The sequence below is a fragment of the Eutrigla gurnardus genome, assembly GCF_963514095.1.
Source record: "Eutrigla gurnardus genome assembly, chromosome: 15".
Lineage (NCBI taxonomy): Eukaryota > Metazoa > Chordata > Actinopteri > Perciformes > Triglidae > Eutrigla > Eutrigla gurnardus.
Window position 1 is genome coordinate 1,379,745 of NC_139938.1, and position 18,863 is coordinate 1,398,607.

General features: G+C 43.8%; 1 protein-coding gene across 14 annotated transcripts in view; it reads left to right on the plus strand.

Annotated features, from left to right (window-relative positions):
• The window catches only part of ehbp1l1b (EH domain binding protein 1-like 1b), a 33,893-nt gene extending 15,270 nt beyond the window's left edge, over positions 1-18,623 (plus strand). For 2 of the 14 annotated variants that reach the window (XM_084029096.1, XM_084029098.1), the window contains 20 exons: positions 1,932-1,997; positions 2,151-2,285; positions 2,422-2,658; positions 2,808-2,949; positions 7,194-7,706; positions 7,984-8,088; positions 9,286-10,380; positions 11,363-12,196; positions 12,791-13,034; positions 13,114-13,262; positions 13,633-13,681; positions 13,766-14,090; positions 15,576-15,646; positions 15,778-15,814; positions 15,924-15,976; positions 16,280-16,400; positions 16,500-16,599; positions 16,684-16,757; positions 17,299-17,413; positions 17,636-18,623. In XM_084029096.1, coding sequence (XP_083885222.1) covers positions 1,932-1,997; positions 2,151-2,285; positions 2,422-2,658; positions 2,808-2,949; positions 7,194-7,706; positions 7,984-8,088; positions 9,286-10,380; positions 11,363-12,196; positions 12,791-13,034; positions 13,114-13,262; positions 13,633-13,681; positions 13,766-14,090; positions 15,576-15,646; positions 15,778-15,814; positions 15,924-15,976; positions 16,280-16,400; positions 16,500-16,599; positions 16,684-16,757; positions 17,299-17,413; positions 17,636-17,723 — 4,553 coding nt within the window. In that variant the 3' untranslated portion in view covers positions 17,724-18,623. Of the gene's footprint in view, positions 1-775; positions 1,571-1,931; positions 1,998-2,150; positions 2,286-2,421; positions 2,659-2,807; positions 2,950-4,064; positions 4,255-4,389; positions 6,171-6,770; positions 7,038-7,193; positions 7,707-7,983; positions 8,089-9,285; positions 10,381-11,362; positions 12,197-12,790; positions 13,035-13,113; positions 13,263-13,632; positions 13,682-13,765; positions 14,091-15,575; positions 15,647-15,777; positions 15,815-15,923; positions 15,977-16,279; positions 16,401-16,499; positions 16,600-16,683; positions 16,758-17,298; positions 17,414-17,635 lie in introns of those variants that run through there. The other 12 variants (XM_084029087.1, XM_084029089.1, XM_084029086.1 and 9 more) reach the window with 11 other exon arrangements.
• Positions 18,624-18,863: the final 240 nt, after the last annotated feature.

Sequence of the window (18,863 nt, forward strand, 5' to 3'; positions counted from 1 at the left end):
TCCCCTTGTCTGTTATTGGGAGGGCAGTTCATATTGCAGTTTTTCACACTCTCATGCCATTTGTTCTGCATACCACATATTTCTCATCTGGACATTACTGAGAATCATGTGATATACTAATGCCAACCATGTATTGAAAGTATGTTTGGAGGCATGAAAAGCTTCAGCTGCAACAGGGCACATAGAGGTTATTAGAGGAATTACTCTAATGACTTTTAACATTTTGAAATGTGTTACTTCAGGTTCAAACAGGTTTCTACATTTATTCACTTTTTATTGGAAAGTAAAATGAAATCATGAGTGTGTTCTAGTCCTGCTCTATGTGAAAAGTGTGAGATAACTTTTGTTGTGATATGACACTGTAAATAGAATTGAATTGAATTAAAATAATCTGAAAATATTACAAGTAATCAGTAACTGTCAGAGTGTAGTGAAGTAAAAAGCCCAATATTTCCCAATATTATGTAGTGGAGTATAGTATGAAGTAGTAGAAAACCTCAAAACGGCACTAATAAAATACATACATTATATTATTGCTCATTTAATTGAGCACTGACTTTCAGTACTCAATTAAATGTACTTTTCATCACTAATGTTCACACATTTACCGCTAAAATGTGAGTCAACTCATCACCTGTCATTGACGCCCGGTTCATTTCATTTTCATTCTCAATTCATGACCTTTTGCTTCTTGTCTTTTTCATGATTTCTCTTTCTGCGCAAATCCACTTTCACTGATCCATCCATCCAACCATCCTTCCATCTATTCATCCAGCCTGTGGGCGTGATGGCAGTCCTGCCGTCCTGTCCCGCCCTCCTCTACCAAACGCTCCTCGCCCCTCGCCCCGTCACAGCCGACAACCCTTCACCAGCACCCCTGTCCAGTCAGAGATTCAACATTCCCCCGGCCCCTCCCCTCAGCCCTCACCCAGATCCAAGCATAAGCATAAAAAATCATCCAACCCTCTTTTCCCTGAGGCTCTTACTTCTTCTGACCCACTACTTAATCCTCCAAGCTCACAGTTCACAGTGGTTACTCCCTCTGTCCAGAGTATCTCCTCTGTCCTGCCTCCATCTGATGTGTCTCCTGCAAATCCTTCATCCCCTAAATCTTCCAAAGCACCCATAATCACGCCTTCTTCCCAAAACATTTCTTCTTCCCTTCATCTTCCATCTCCCAAATGTGCTGAAACTGTGTCAATGGAGCCTTACTTAGTGCCCTCTGTTTCACTGAATTCTTCTTCAAATACCCCTTCTAAACTGCCCTTTAAGCAGCTTAATAACTCTGAAACCAGCATTACCTCATTATCTCCCAAACCTCCCTCACCTGCATTGGCATCTCCCAAGAATATCATAACGCTACCGTCCACAGCCCCCCAAAAGTCTTCTCTCACTGTATCCACTACACTGACCCGTCAGAACATATCTACTACCTCCCAGCCTCTCCCACCTCAATCCTCCTCTCCCTCAAATCCCACCCTCTCCTCTGAGGCTCCATCCGCTCACCCTCCACTCTCCCGGACCCTCTCTCAGCCTCCCTCTCTGCCCAGAATATTCCAGTCATGCTCAGGTAACAACATGGCTGGCTGGCAGACAGGCATGTTGCATGCTTTCCACTAACTGATTTCTTATGTGATGGTGTGGTTTGACCCTGAGTTCCACACGATTTAGTGTCATGCCCATAAAGTCAAAAATAAACTACTTATATACAGTATGGTGTGTTGTGAGAAAGATCTTTTGTCATGATATCAGAATTTAGATTCAGACTTACTTGTTTGTTCCTGGCAGATACAGATCATTTCTGTACAGTTCGTAAAATGCACGATATAAAATTAGGTATGCTGTTCCCTTTTCACTCTTTGCTTCTCGCTGACTACACATTGGTTTCTCTTCATTCCTCTTTTGTTCTTCACTCCTCTTTCTACCCTCAGTTCCTGTTTCACATCAACGGCACCCCCCAGAGGTTCAAACTGCAGATGATCTTACTTCAGTCTCTGGTCTGTCTCTGCTGTGACTGTCTAGGAGAGAGAGATGCTAGCCCATTACTAATATTGTTTTCAAATCTTTAAAAATCTCCCTTTTCTTTTCTTCTCCTTCCTTCCTTTTTTGTTTTATCTATAATGTCTTTCATTATCTGTCCTGTCTACTAGGCCGTGCTCACATTTTCAGACCTCAGGTTGTCAAGTCAGTCGTCCGCCCCTCCTCTCCCTCTCCTTTTTCCACTGATGCACCTCCTCTTGAGCCAACTCCTCTCCCCAAATATCACCCCTCTATCTTAGAGTCAGGTAACTGATGTCGAAAATATGTTAACTCCTCTTATTCTTAGTTGTCTTCACCCACCATCCTTTCAAGCATTCCTATAAACCTGCTCTATCCAGTCTCCCCATCTCATCCCCCCTGTCCTTCCTCTGCTTTCCCCAGGTGTTCAGGGGACGTGGTTGACGTCTGGTAGCAACATTGCCCCTGTCCCCCTGCTGAGTAGCCCTGACCTTGATGCCCTCTGTGACCCCGAAGCTCCAGCCCTTACTGCCCCCGTTCCACTCTCTTCACCCCCTCGCTCCTCTTCTCTTTCCACCCCAGTTTTATTCTCTTCTCCTCGCCCTCAGCTCGCTGTTTCTCCTTCTGCGCATCACGCTTCCATCAACTCCTGTCAGTCAGGTACACCAGCCAACTAATCAATTAATCTCCTGTCAGTGTCTATTTCAGCTAAGAATATTTTCATTTCACTTTTGCATTTTTTGACATGTGAAAATGTCTTATTTTTAAACAGATTTGATCAAAAATATCCTTGCATTTGCACTTTATAGGCTCAACCTTCCCCCTCCAAGACAAGAGTTCTCCTCAAAATAACCGGGCAGTGGCCAACGTCAGAGTATCCAACCCAATCAGACCAGCCCAGGATTCAGAGGAGGCCATCCTGGAAAACAAAGCTGAACCAGCAAGGATCAGGTGAGGACATGAGATGATATCACATGAGTGTTTAAAATTAGATTGCTTGGTTTGGATACTTAGAAATATGTTTGGCTCTGTAATTCTGTGTGAAGAGAGAATGTGCCAGCAGACCACAGAGTTGAAGGGGCTCTTTGACGATTGGTGGCTCCCCCAGCAATGCCTGGGAGGAACACAAACAGTGGAAAAAGAGAAAACAACTAGCCTGACAAAGTCCACCTATCAACACCTCTAGAGTTCACTAATTAACTTATTGTATCTTGTTTGTTTAATCGTACAAAAAATACTTTTGCAAATAACACCATTAAGGGAAATTAAGTCATTTTTACACTTTAAATTTGTGTAGTGATTAAACAAACGACATTCATATTTACCATACAGACATGAGAGTGGTATTCATTTTCTCATCTAACTTTCAGCATGAAAGCAAATAATCTTTCAGTCTCAATGCTATTGCTGGCTTGGCTGTTAGGACACCAATCTTGAAATCTGAAGGCGCTTCAGATTGTGCATCCTTGGGATAAAAATTTAGGGAATTGGTATTCCTCCAATCCAATCGTATTTGGTGTATCAGCACCTTGTCAAACTTGTTGTGGTCCACATGACCCCCAGCTAACCCACTTAAGAGCTGACTGACAAACCTGCTCCAGCTTGCTTGGCTTGGTTGAGTAACATGGTTTATCCGTGTTAGTTGATGAAGATGTTTGTCGAACTATTGCTCAAGGCCTCAAGTTGCTTGGTGTTTATGTTTCTTTGATGCTAACATCAGCTAACAGTTGCAGTGTGTTTTGTACCCTGCCTCCTGCTGCACTGACCTTTCCAGTACACAGCAATGAAATAATGATCAGGTCTGTAGACCGCTCTGTGGCCTGCCTGTTACCACCCCTAATCATCTCCTGCACGGTCAGCCTTGTAAAATCCACTCATCACTCGAACCTGACCTCCAATATTTCTGTCCCCAGTCCTCCCCAGTCCCGTTCAGAGTTGATAATAGCCCCACCCCCTCCATGGCCCTTCTCCTGCTGTGAGAGCTCCACCCCTCAGCAGCCCTCCACCAATGTTGTGGCTGCATTTATCACTCCTAAACAGCCAAATGCTCCTGGGGAAGCTTGTTGAAAAGTCAACCAATGAGATGAGTCTAATAAACCCCCTTAAAGCTGAAAAGCCACCATTGGCAAAGCCTGAGCCAGAGCCGGACTTTGACCGACATCATCTTTGAGTCATTTAACCAGAGGCAAGAATCAGGGGGTTGTTTCTGGAAGAGGATGACTCTAAGCAGGATACCATCAAAAGGTATCCTCCAGGGTGAGTATATATACACAGATAAAATCAAAATCCAGAACATTAAGAAATAAGGTTGCAAAATGTGATCATGTGCTCATGATAAACACACACACCGACAGATTTTGGATTAAGGAATATTGTTTATCTGCTCTGCAGTCTTGAACCAAAAGCCAATGAAAAGGCCAGTGGAAAAAAGCCGTCACTGACGGAGCAGTTAAAGGGAGCAGTGACGAAGAAGGAGGTGATGATGAAGGCAGAGCAGGAGAAGCAGAGGGAGAAAAACAGGAGGAGGAAAAGAAGAGAAAAGAGGAAGAGCAGAAAGTAATGCTCCAGAAGCAGGAAGAGAGCAGAAAACATGAAGAAGAGAAGAAGAGACTGTTGGAGGAGGAGAAGAAGAGGCTCTTTCAGGAGGAGGAGGAGGTCAAGAAGGAGAAGGAGAGGAAGAATGTGAGGAGGACAGACTCCTGAAGGAGAGGAGAGACAAACAGGAGAAGCTGAGAGACGAGGAAGAGAAGAGGAAGCGGGATGAGGAGGAGAGGAGGAAAGAGAGCAGCAGAGGAGACTGCTGGAAGTGGAGGAGGAAAATGAAACACTTAGGAGGGAGGTGGAGAGGAGACTTGAGAGAGAGAGATTCCTGAGGAAAATGAAAGAGGAGGAGGAGAAAAGGATGGAGGAGAAAAGAGTGTTTGAGGAGCAAAAAACAAGAAGGAGGAAGAGACAAAGAGGCTCCTGGAAGAGATGAAGACGATGGAGGAGAAACGATTGAAGGAGGAAAAAGAGAGGATGACGATAAAAGAGGATGACGATAAAAGATGTCTACAGGAGAAGGAGAGAAAGAAAAATGAGGCAGAGAAAGAGAGAAAGGTGAGGGAGGAGGAGAGGAGGAAAGAGGAAGAGATAAAGAAAAAGGAAGAGGAAGAGGAGAGGGAGGGGGAGGAAGAGAGAAAGAAAAAGGAGGCAGAAGACGAGGAGCAGAGGAGGGAGAGGAAGAGGAAAGAGGAGGAAGAGAGAAAGAAAAAGGAGGCAGAAGATGAGGAGCAGAGGAAGGAGGAAGGGAAAAGGAAAAGGGAGGCAGAAGAGGAGATGAAAGTGAGGGAGGAGAAGAGGAGAAAAGAAAAGGAGGCAGAAGAAGAGATGAAAGTGAGGGAGGAGAAGAGGAGAAAAGAAAAGGAGGCAGAAGAGAAGAGGAGGGAGGAGAAGAGAGTCAAAGAAGCAGATGAGAAGAGAAAGAGGGAAGAGGAAGAAAAGGAAAGAGTACTTAAAGAGGACAAGGAGAGGGAGGAGAAAGAGAATGTGAGACTCCTAAAAAAGGAGAAGGAAAGGGTGGAGAGGAGGAAAAAAGCAGAGGAGGAAAGACTTGAAGAGGAAGAGCGGCAGAAAAAGAAACTCTTGAAGGAGCAGAAAGAAAAAGAGAGACGACTGCAAGAGGAGCAGAGAAGGCAGGAGGCAGAGAAGAAAAGGGAGGAGGAACGGAAAAAGAGGGAAGAGGAGGAGAAGAGACATATAGAGGAGAAAGCAGAACAGAAAATGAAGGAGGTAGAAGAGAGGAAGAAGAAAGAGGAGGAACAAAAGAAGAAGCTTTTGCAAGAGAAGGAAGAGTTGGAAAGAAGAAAAAGGGAGGAGGAAGACAAGGGGAGGAAGGAGGATCGAGCAGCTCAGGTCTGCAGTCTGGAGGCCAACAAGTCAGATGAAGACAAGCAGAAGATGAGAACTCTGGTTTCTTATTCTTTACCAGTTCCTCAGTTAAATACACGCAGCCACCTCCCTCCTCCCAGTTTCATACACTCACCCACGGCTCTTAAGGATGCAACACAAACACCACTTCCTGCTCCCCACCTCCCTCCTCCGGACAAAACCAGCGTTACATCCAAGCAATCACAAGACAATAAGATAACGCTTCAGTCACTTACTAAATCAAGCTCTGCCACCAATGAGCGGTGAGTCACAACATTAAATCAAAAAGTAATGATTTCACTGTGGGTGATTACTTTTTCCATTTTTTTATTTTACCGCAAACAGCTGCCATCTGCATTCATAATCAGCAAATAAAATCAATTAATCAGTGTTGGGCTTAAGAAGGTCACTTTTAATGATTCAAACATCTGTCTTTGTTTATTATTTCTCTGTTCTCTGTGATTATTATTTTGTGATTCTCTACACATGTAGATGTTTTGCGTGGTTGGGGTCTGAAGGTCATTCCCCAAAGTTTTGATACCACTGATACCAAGAGCCAATGTGATCTCTTAACCCCACCCCCCGATTTTCAACTCGGCTAGCATCCATGCTCAATGTATTCAAATGCATTCATCTCAGAAATGTTTACACATTTTTAGCTCCCCATAATAATAAAAAGTATAGATATCAGTCTTCCTGGCCATGGTATTACTTGGTATCAAATTTTGTGGCACTGCTGCCCCTGCTATTAGTTTTTTCTGTTGCTGTTTTATGGCTTTCCTCCTCTCCCCCTTTTATTTCTGCTGAACTCGTTTGATCTCTTTTTTTTTTTACATTTTCCTTCTTCTCTCCCCTTATTCCAGTCAACCCTCTCTCTTAAATGAAGGTTCACTGTCAATCATTGTTGCCCCAGAAAAGAAAATATCTGCCACATGTACTCCACTTGGCATCTGTTCAGGCCCCACTGTTCAGGATAAACTCTTCACGTTAGAGGTCTTGACCCTGGTGCCACCTCCACAGAGGCTGTCTGATGAAGAGGTTCCTCTATGGAAAGTGCTAGAATGGAGAAGTGGGAAAGATACATCTGAAAAAATCTCTGCCAAGGAGGGTACAAAACCTTTGTGCAGAGGGTAAGAATGGATGAGGGGATATGTCTTTCTGCTTTATCTTTCTTTCTAACCATCTCTGTGTCTGTCTGCTCTGCTGATTGGCTGGCGTCTTAATGATGTAGTGGGGATGTGAATGTAAAACTAAAATCTTTCATGTGCTTTTTCCCTTTTTTCTAGCTCACATGGAGAAGTTGCAGCTGAGGTGGACACCCCTGTCAGGGAGGAGCACCAACCAATCACAGCAAAAGACACGGAAACACATCACATAGTCCCACTTCCTGCTGAACCCAGCGCACCACCCATGAAAGAGGAACCCAAAGAGCCAAAAACACCCAACGTAGTACCAGAAACCCCACCTGAGGTTTCCCCAAAACCAGCCTTTGAGCCCACAGCTCTGGTACTGGAGCCGCTGCTTCCCTCAAAACCAGAACCAGTACTGCCGGAACAAGTACTCCAGCCATCAGCAAAACCACAACAGGGGGTAGCAGAAGATGAGAAACCAGCCGAGGTCATGGCTGGTGGTCAGGAGAGTTTCACCGACAACAAGCAGCCAGTGTGCGAGGCAGAAAAGCAGCTTTGGGCGACGGTGGAGGAGACCACAGCGGAGACAGGAATGGAAAGAGGGATGGAAAGTAGCAAGAGCATTGAAGAAAAGGATGAGAAGCATGAGGAGGGTGATGTAAAAGGGGGGTGAGTCAGTGACAGTTCCTTCACAGCATGGCATGACATGTCTGCTTTTGCTTGCAAGCCACCACAACAAACACCAAACAAACACACCTTGTACTGGCTAACGCTCCTTTGTGGTGCTGCTGCTGACTAATCAGTGCTTAGTTGCAATTAACCTCATCTGATGGGCTCTCTTCGTCTCTTCGTATATGCCGTTAGACCGGTTGTTTAAATGCACATGATCTGATGAGAGCTTTTCACAATAGTACATTTTGTGTGTCTGTGTGTGTGTGTGTGGTAGTGCCCAGAAATGTGCGCACACAGAGGCAGTTGTGTGTGTTGCAGAGGAGCAGATGGAGCCGCCTGCTGGCTTCATGTCAGCAGTAGTTGGGGTGTTGTATAGAGGGTGAGTCGCTGCCTGCCGGTCCATGACATTTGTTGCAGTGTGAGGCGTTATCCAAAAGGAAGGTTATGTAGACTAGGGATGGCACGAGACCACTTGACCTTGATAGCTCGACCTTGAGTACCTTCCGATACCGTCTTTCTCTTAAAACAACTATGCTGTTAAAAATACATTTGTCTGGATGCACTAACCTAACAGTCTACAAAACATCATACCCAAATTGTGAATGGAAGAAATACATAGCCCACAACTCAGATATGCTCAGACTGCTTCTTCTTTTTATTTAAACTTTTTTACACATAGAACTTTTAGCAGCATTTTTGATTGACTCACATTCTAGCAACTGGTAACATGTTCACATATGCTGCTCACGTGACACATCTCGAGGCGTCGCTCAGACCGATTCCGATGCTGAGGATTGGATCACGCATCCCTCATGTAGACTATGCTTAAATATAGTCTGAACATATTGCTGATAACTACTAATAATTTGATAACTTGGATAATTCTGAAACTCCTCAAATTGACTGACTGAAGTAGTATAATCATAATGAAACTATTATTTTTTATTTTTGAAGTTTAACCCCTTATTCAATAATGGTCAGGGAATGTAGCAGTTTTAATACATTTGTTTTAAAAAGAAATGGTATTACCTTTTGATGAGTTTTATCTCTTTTTTTTATGTCCAGAGCAGTTATTGTAGCATGGGTTGCTTGCTATGTTTGCCATTACACAGTCTATATGAGTGCTTAATGATGTGGAAAATCAGAAAGAGTTTGGTGCTTAATTATTTGAAAACTGCAGTAATAATAATTGTTATTAAAACCATTGTTTACCAGATAGGCACCCTGTTGGCCATAGTGGTTAATCTGCCATTATTTTGAAGGTTTGGTTATATTCCACTCCGTGAGGTCATACACACAGTGCTGTTCATCTCAGTGTGTCACAGAGGATTTGGTGTTATCACATGTTCTTAATCATGCCAGAGGGATTTAATGTTCTGAGTGGTTCTTGATATCACCAACACTGAATGTTTCCTCTGAATACTTTGGAAATGCACCAAAACAAAGTCTGATAAAAGGGAACTACATCATCAAGCATGTTGTCTGGCTTTCCGTCGCACTGTTCAGAGCCTGCTGAGGTCATTCTAGGGTGAGAACTGTCTCAGAGATTTCCTGTCCGTCGTCTCTGTCCCTTTAGCTATGAGACAGTGGCCACCATCCTGCAGACAGCTGGACCCACTGATGCAAGTCCTCCACAGCGCTCTGCAGACCGACCATGCCTCCTTCTAAGTAATGAAGATCAGCCATCTTTACACGGACGAGATGCAGAGATTCTGCAATCCTCTGAGTCAGATGTTAAGCCACCGATTCCCATTGGTGTGGACGTTTCCCCACCCACAGCTTTCTCTGACACAACGGAAAAGCAGACGATTAGTGAACAGACTGCATTGACTCAGAATCTTTCACATGGGCTAAGTTTAGTGGCAAGTCTGCGACTGGCAGCTTGTGAACAGGAGAATGAGAGAGAGCAGGAGAGGGAAAGAAGGGAGAAAGAAAGGGTAGAAACCACAAAGAGGAAGGAAAGAGAGCGAGAAAAGACAGAGATGATGGAAAAAGAAAAGGGGGAGAGAGAGAGGTTGGCAAGACAAGAGATGGAGGGGGAAGAGGAGGAGAGAAAGAGGCTGGAAAAAGAGGGGGAAGAGCAGGAGAAAATACAAAGGGAAAAGACAGAGAAAGGAAGGAAGCAGCATATCGAGGAGAAAAATGAGAGGATGAGAGAGAAGAAGAGAAGGAGAAAAGATGGTGTGAGGCAAAGGGGAGAGGATGGCAAAGAAGAGAAACCACAACAGAAACAGATCATTTCCGGCTCTACATCACTGCAGGATGTCACAACCAGCCAATCAAATGACTGGCCTCCTCTGAGGGAAGTAGAGTTGGATGATATTGCATATGATGAGAGGTTACACGGTGAAGAGCAGTCAGATAACAAGTCTGGTCCCAAATTAGTGAAAACAAAAAATGTCCAACTGGTACCGACCACACCTGCTGATTCTGTAAACACACCAAAAAGCAAACTGGACTCCAGATCCGTCAAACCTGAAAACTCTGCTGTCAATAAAGCCCTTGATAATCCTGGTCTGACATCGTTTAAGAAAGACAAACCCAACCTGAAGCCTGCTGCCATCCCAGTGTGGTTTGGAGAGGAGGATGACGAGGAGGTTGAGTATGAGAGAGGACAGGAAGATCTTGGCTCCGTCTGGCTGGCTGAGCTGTACATGGAAGGATATGCAGGGTGAGTAAGGGTGGGTGAGAGGGAGAAATAGCCACAGGGAGGGAGAGGTGAGTTAATGGGAAGGAGTTTGGCTATATGAGAGATTTCTGCTGTGCGTGTGAGTTTGTGGTGTATGCTTCCTCCAATAACCAAGGCTTTGACTCACTCTATATGCAGGGAAATAATAATTACTAAGCATTACAATCCTTCAATTTAATGAGGGTTTGGCCTTTACCCGCTGCTCTTTCTTGTTGTGTGTTGGTGTGTGAGTCATGTACTTTATGTGCCCCCCCCCCAAACAACATAATGACCATGTTGTCTTCCTCTTCACATCTTGCCTTGGTTATGACTTTGGGGGCAGAGATGGAGGGTAAAGATACTGAAAGCACGATGTTGGCAGTGATCTTAAAACAACAGTAAGCCCACTCATCAACGCAGATATGGTACCTTAACCCCAAAGGGTTATGAGGCTAGTTGGGAAGCGGTTGTCTGGATTTTTTCCAAAACATGAAAAGGGGAAAGCTGTGTCACGGATGTACCTGCATCTGCTAATTCTTCTTGTTCATGATTGTTGCTGTCCACCCGGCTGTCGTCAACAAATATTGCATGTCAAGTAGCATGGATACATTGATTGGTTTGGTCATTGGATGTTGTACAGTAGAGGTTGGAGCGTGCTGTAAATTGGTGTTTTGGAAGTCTAGGGAAAATCTTTTCCTAACAATGGGGATAACTTTGGAAAGCTTGAGACAGTGAGATGAGCTGGAGGATCCTTTAACAAAGACCATGCTCTACCCTCAATTTACTCTTTTGGTTTAAACTGTTAAACACTGTTTCCTTTCTCAACACATTTTATGCTTGGATTTCCTCGGAGATTGATCTCTGGCTGCGTGAATGATCGCATGTTGCCAGAGAGGAATGGAGCATGAGGTCTACTGCTGGTCAGTCTTTTCAAAAGCACTTCGGCCTTTAGCTTCAGCTCTGAAATCTCCTTTTCTGTCTTCAGATCAGGCCACCCGTCCCTCGCTGTAACCAAGACGCCTTCCTCGCTCCTTTCCAGTGGACAAACCTTTGAGCACAGCTGTGCTGCCAGTCAGCCAAATACACCTGAACAATCTCTATCCAGTCTGGCAGACCGTCCTCATTCTAAACCTCTTTGGGGGCATAAGCAAGAGGAAAAAATCCGATCTGCTCCCCGATATAGTAGAGAACAAAAACAGCCAATGAAAGGACAGACGGATGATGCAGAAACTGGTCACAGCCTAGAGGTAACAGCCAATGAGGAGGGAGAACTTGTTCAGTCATCTGTGGTCCCTTGGCCACTTCCTCTGACTGCAAACACTGCCAGCTTACACTCACACACCAAGATCCACACAGGAACAGACATCAACGAGGGGAACGATGGAACCAAAATGGCCGAAATAGCTCCAGAGTCACACAGGACTTTTGAAATGAGAGATGATAGAGACATGAGCCTCCCCAGTTTAGATGAGGACACATCCACTACAAAGAGTGACAGTCCACTGATGACCGGCTCTCGCACAGAAACACCCACTGCTGATCTGGGCCATTTAACCAAAGAGCAACAGCTCCAAGAGGAAGAGAGGTTGTTATTGGCTAAAATCAATCTGATGACGGGCGACACATCCCCCGTCTCTGGCCCTCGCAGCATGAAGCTCCTCATCCCCGACCCCTGCGATATTGACTGTGACAGCCTGGAGCTTGTTGAGCACAGTCAGTCCTTGTTACCCTGCTGTGATACCCTGCAGGAAATATCCCTCACTGAGGAAGAAGAGCCACAGGTCAATGAGCTGAGGCAAAATCAAGGACAGGAGGATGTGTAAGTCAGCATGGGCTGACATGTAGCGACATGGAACTGACGCTTTGTGTTTGTTTGGGTGTGTGATATGCAGAGATGGAGGCTTGAGACTCGACTGACCGAGTGTCTGCCAGACGTATCAGACTGGCATCCGTAACGCCGTGCTGCTAGAAACACTAGAAACATTGTATAGCGTAATTTTTTTCTCATTTGGATTCACAAAAAGCAATGTGTGTGTTGCCATTTGAGTCCACATGTAGTTTCATAAACTGCTGCTGTGTAGTGTATGTTTTTCAACTGAATATCCAAAGCATGGAAAAAATACACGTTTGCTGAATCTGCTTTGTTCTGAGGTGACGAACACTTGACCAAACCGCATCGATCTGTGCTGAAACTATGCAACATTTTTAGTGTAGGTTTCCATTCTCTTGAATGCTGTGTGTTCCCTGTCACGCCCTCTAAATATCAAGTGTGTGCTGTCATCTGTCATATCGGCAAGCTTCCATGCATCTTGCTCACATCTACAAGTCGCTGCTTGGATGATCTCTTTTGTTCTGTCTGTCTTCACGTTCATCACCCATCTTTTTTTTTGGTTCATGTCTCGTCTCCTCTCAGGCTAAACGGTGAACGGGCCAACCTCCCTGATGGAGAGAAGAAACTGCCATCACAGCTCGCAGACACCTCCAGCACACACACCCTCGATAAATACGCTGTCACACACATCAGCCCTCCCCCTCACTGTGAGATGACCACATCTCGACTTTCTACGTTACAAAAAGAAGAAAGCTCTGACCTTAAGTTCCCTCAACCTGCTCCAATGGTCAGAGAGGAGGCTGACGGGAAGGACGATGCAGCTGAGGTGAATATGAACAATACTGATGTGCACATCAACTCTGACATGTTTCCAACCAAACTGATCTTCTCTCCTCCTCCTGCAGGGTCTGGTGAACTCCAGCCAGTCGCTGCTCCAGTGGTGTCAGGGCATCACTAGTGGGTACCGGGGGGTAAAGGTCACCAACTTCAGCACTTCCTGGAGAAATGGTCTGGCCTTCTGTGCCATCCTCCATCACTTCCATCCTGTCAAAATGTACGACATACAGGCAACGTAACCTGCTTCTCACCTTTAAGCCTCTTTTTTTATTTGATTCTTTGTTTTGCATTCGGTTTGTTCATTCACTGTTGCTGTAAGATGGTCATGATAAGAATGCAGCTCGTTACATTCATTTAGAGCTGAAACATAACGTTGATTAATCAAGTGTCAAATGTATTGGTAACTGATGATTTGCTTCATTTTTCTATTTTAAATCATTTTAAATTAAATGTCTGGGTTTGGGGGGGGGGGGGGGGGGGTATAGATGAATCGATAATGAGTCATCTTTTGTTTCAGCACTACATTCATTTGAATGTTGTAAACCTGTATGTTCTCATTATTTTCTTTCCTGGTTTTGTCCCATTAGAGATTTTGACCAGTTGGACTCTCATGACATCAAGCTCAACAATAAGAAGGTGGAGATGTGGCTCGTGTTGGAACACTTTTATATTCATGTCTTTACTTCCATCAGAAATGTTTGACATTTCTTTTGGTTTCAGGCCTTTGATGGTTTCGAGGCGCTTGGCATCTCTCGCCTGTTGGAGCCGTCTGACATGGTTCTCCTGTCCGTCCCCGACAGGCTCATAGTCATGACCTACCTTAGCCAGATCCGCTCACATTTCACCAACCAGGAGCTCAGTGTGCTGCAGATAGAGCACAACAGCAGCCAGTCCAGCTACGGCCTCGCCCTCTCCGGTCCCGGCCCCACTAACGTCGACGCTGCTGCCTTCTGCATGGCCAGGCTGAACGAAGAAGTGAGCCTTGAGGAAGGAGGAAGCAGCACATTGGTTGTCCCGCCACCGAGGACCAAACGACTGGTTAAAGGTAGCCTCTATTCCACCTTACATGTCAACTCCCTTATTCATGTACCCATTATGTTTTATCCTGATTCATCCCATTGTGTTGAAGGCTGGTTTTAGGTGCTTCACTGTCATGGATCTTTTAGTGGGTTCATCACCACAGATTGTGCAGTCAAACTCAAGATTCATGGTTTTTAGTGATCGAGTCATGCTGGATTCCTTTGGACAGTTGGATAAAAACAAATAATGAAAAATAATGAAAAAAGGAAACTTTGTTGTGTGTCCCCAGGGAACATAGGAATGTGAAGAGCACAGTTTGACTAAAGGAGCGGAAAGGAGCGATAAACAAGTCCTTAAATCAAGTTCATAGCAGCTCAATTAAGATTCAAGTAGGTTTCCAGAAGATACCAAATATGCTGAATTTGAGGGGCATATATTAAATGATGCACATCTAGATTTTGCCGGTCAGTATGAGTGTCACAAAGCTCAACACTCCTGAAAACATATTTCTCAATCAGCTTCTTAATAAGAGATTTGGCGTGAACAAATTTTATGCCAAAGTTGGACGCTGGAAACACCACATTGTAGCTCCACCTGCTGCTGTGTGACTGCTCAACTATCCTGCTTTTTGGTCTATGGCGACATGGTTGGGATGGATCCAGTGGTGTGGTGGTAGTTGATGAGGTGGGTGTACTGCTAGGTAGATGGGTAGGTTACAGAGGAGGAAGTGGGTATACTCTCCCATATATTCCAATGGCTTTCTGGCTGATAGGTGGGTATACTGTAAACCACCAGAAAAAGAAGTGGGTATACCCCGTATACCTGCGTATACCCTCCACTACACCACTGGATGGATCCATCTCGGCGTGGCTGTGCCTGCTGCCATGGACTACTACTGTTGATTCTATTGCTTCTGTTAATACCACCACTACTGTTAATGCTACTACTACTACACTACTACCAACACCAAATGCAGTTGGAACCTAAGGGCCTGGGCTGCACCAGACTTTGAAATTGTATTGAATCTGGAAATCATGAGTGAGGTCTAATCCTGTTCAATGTGTTAAGTGTCCTGAGATGACTTCTGTTGTGATTTGACACTTTAAATAAAATTGAATTGAATTGAATTAGAACAATGAGGCTTTTTCAGATGAGAGAGACATTTCTGTCTGTCACTGCTTTGAAGCTGCTGGTATTCAGTGCACCAAACAGGACTGGGCAAAATAATTCAATCAAAATGCAATGACAGTTGTGGGATTGTTTGCTTGTGTTGTCCGGCCACCATCCACCATATTGGGTCCCACCACACCCACATGTCAAAGTCCTGTTGAACCAACTTAGCTGAGCTTTTTAGTGTTAAACTCTTAATATATGGTGCCCAATTATGTTCAATAATAAATAGATAATTATGGTTGTTTTGTCTTCAACAATTAAAGGTTACTTGGGGAAATGTGTAGAATAATAAGGTTCAAGAATCCAACCTCTGATAGTTGTTCTCATCTCCTTTCAGTGGATGAGTCAATAACTCCAGTCCCACCTCCGAGGTCCACTAACAAAGCAGTCAAATCTGGACTGGCTCAGGTAATACTTTATGTATTTTACTGTATTATTAATGGCAACAGGTTTAAACTGTAAAAAAAAAAAAGTAATAATTCTATTTCCTGCATGTATCAGCCTTGTGATGGTCATAATTTCATGTTATTCTTGTCCAGGATGAAGACAAAAAGACAGGAATCAATAATATTACAGGTGGGTCCATGAAGCCTGAGCCTTTCAGAGACAATCCTCTTAGCATTTGAATCATTCATTTATTTTCTTCCTCTTTGATTTGTGCTTTGTGTGTGTTCCCCATGTGCAGAGCTGCAGAGTACAGCGGAGAGCCAGCCTCCCAAACAAGAAGAGGAAACAATGGTCAGTTACGTGTTCCTCACAAATCCTTTTCTCTTTTCTTTATCTGTGACTCTCCCTCTCAGATCAAATCAAAAGAACATTGTTAACATGAATGATGACTGTAAGAAAGAAAGAAAAAATCACATTTGCATTTTATTTTGTGCAAAACTTATTTCATTCAATTCCAACCTTTGCCGCTCCCTAATCTTTTCACTCCCTTCTTCTACTTGTTTTCCCGACTCCCTCTTTCACTGTGTCGTGTATGTTCATGTGTGATTGTGTGTTTGTGTGCGTGTGTGTGTGTGTGATGGGGCTTGTGGTTAGTGTCTGCAGGACACCAGTCAGTATGTGCTGAGTGAGCTGGCAGCGTTGGAGTCAGAGCAGAAGCACATTGACAGCAGAGCCGCGGTGGTGGAGAGACGTCTGCGAAGCCTCATGGAAACAGGTGAGTCACACAAACACAAAGTATATAGAATGAACAAGTAGTAAAGAGGATCCTCATACAGTAGTATACAAGCTGCCCTTTGTTTTTCTGTTCACACAGGAAGTGACCGTGATGAAGAAGAAAGACTGATCCAGGAGTGGTTCACTCTGGTGAACAAGAAGAACGCTCTGATACGCAGACAGGACAACCTGGAGCTTCTGTAAGACTTCTCTACGCACAGTACACATACAGTACACATGCAGTATACACATTGTATCTGTCTGATTACTGAATGTGTCTACAGACAAGAGGAGCAGGATCTGGAGAGGAGGTTTGAGCTGCTGAACAGGGAACTTCGGGTCATGATGGCTATAGAAGGTTAGTAACCTATAGAGGGGGAAGAAGTAGCAACTGTTTTTTGTTGCAGGTTCAATCTATAAAATACATCAGATTAAGGGTGATTATGTTTTATATTAAAACATATCTATATTATAACCATCAAAGATATTTATATTATTTGTAATTTCTGATATTTCCCTCTGAAGTAGAGTATCGTTGAAGTAAGAGTAGAGCTAAGTTAAGTGCTAGTCAATGGATATTTGTATAGCCAATTCCTTACATGTTAGTGCTATTAAGTGTTTAACAGATGACTGGAAAACTGATCAATATAACCAATAAAATAGATTTTTTTTTTTTTTTTTAAGAAATGCATTCAGTTACATTCTACCACCAGTAACCAATTAGCTATGCCATCTGCTGTTTGCTACACAAAAACAGCTGGATGTTAAGTCCCTTGCTCAACAGCACTTTTATTGTTCAGTGAAGTCTACGGACGATGCAAAACTTCAGTTACTACAAGAAGAAATAGAAAAGGCTGAAATGTACAAGATTCTACAAAGTCCTGCCTTTTGTCCTGCAGATTGGCAGAAGTCGTCCACTCAGCAGCAGAGGGAGCAGCTGCTCCTCCAAGAGCTGGTGTCTCTGGTCAACCAGCGGGACGAGATCATCCGAGACATCGATGCCAAGGAGCGAGGGTGAGTGTGTGTGGCGGCATAGCTGTGTGGAAAAGGCAATAAGTCACATGAGATGGCAAATCTCAAAAAGAAAAAAGAACCCGGCAAAACATGAAATGTACTTAGTTCAATGATACTTATTTGTGTGTTCCTCATTGCTGACAATATATTGATACAGATCTGGGTGATGGCCAAGAGTGAATATCCCAATGACTACAGTGTAATATGTGTTTGTGTTTGCAGGGCAATGGAGGAGGACGAGCGTCTTGAGCGTGGTCTGGAGATGAGGAGGCAAAAGTATAGCAACAAAGACAAATGTGTCCTACAGTGAGAAGAGAGGTCTCTCTCTCTCACACACACACACACACACACACACTTACATACATGCAACAGCTTTTATTACTACAACCCAGAAGTCGGGAAGGATGATCTTTCCAGACTTTTGTGGCTCCATATTTCTATGTTTCTCGTGCCTTTCTTTGACTGGAGAACTGTTAAAAGCCATTATGAAGATAGACGAAGTAGAGGCTGAAAATTGTCTTCTTTGAAAGGGTTTTCTTGAAAACCAATAACTGTTCATGTCAAAGTTTCAGTCTGTCTTAAGTATTATTTTGGATTAATTTCACATATTTTTATTTATTTAAATGATGTGCCAGATTGTTGTACATCTATTGCACATGTTTTTTGTGTGTTTGTGTGTATCATCTGTGAGTTTGTTCAGTATTCAATCTTTCCATGTTCTTTTTTAATTTTTTTTTTATAAAGAACATGTTTACAACCGGCCAAAAATCTATATTGGATATTAAGACTAAAATATAACAAGTCGTGAGCTGGACTCAAAGTCACAATATTGAGAGTACAGGGTACATGTTTTTAACTGAAGGATGATCCCCAGCATCACATTTTATAAACCCTAAAGTCATTTCCACCCTTGATAGTTTTCTTCTTGTTTTAGATGTTAGATGTTGAGAGTGTTCTTCATATTAAGGAGTTATGAAACCTTGTGTGCACACAGACCCAGAATGCCTTAAATCACATATAAGATGTGTGGTTGTTATGTTTGCTCACTTCTGTGTGTCGGATGGATGCTGTTTGAAGTGCTCCGCTTCACTGCTGTATACCTGTCACACACTGTATACCTGATGTTGCTGTTTCTATTTATGAGGTGAAGATTTGACAGCTGATATTACTAAATATGTTGGAGAGACATAAATATCGATTCATCATGTTGCATCATGTTGTGTTCTTTTGTTTTAGCTTTGGAGCCAACATGAAGCTGTGAAATATAATACAGTCTGATACAGCCATCATGCAGCACACATTTGGTGCAGTTTAGATGGATTCGGATACCGACTCAAATAGTTGGATCAGGTTTTGGTGACTGAGGGCCCTAGTTTCGTAGACCAGGCGCAGTCAGCTTTCAGCGCACCTGCGCCACGCCGACGGGGTGTGTCCGCCTGGACTTTGCAAG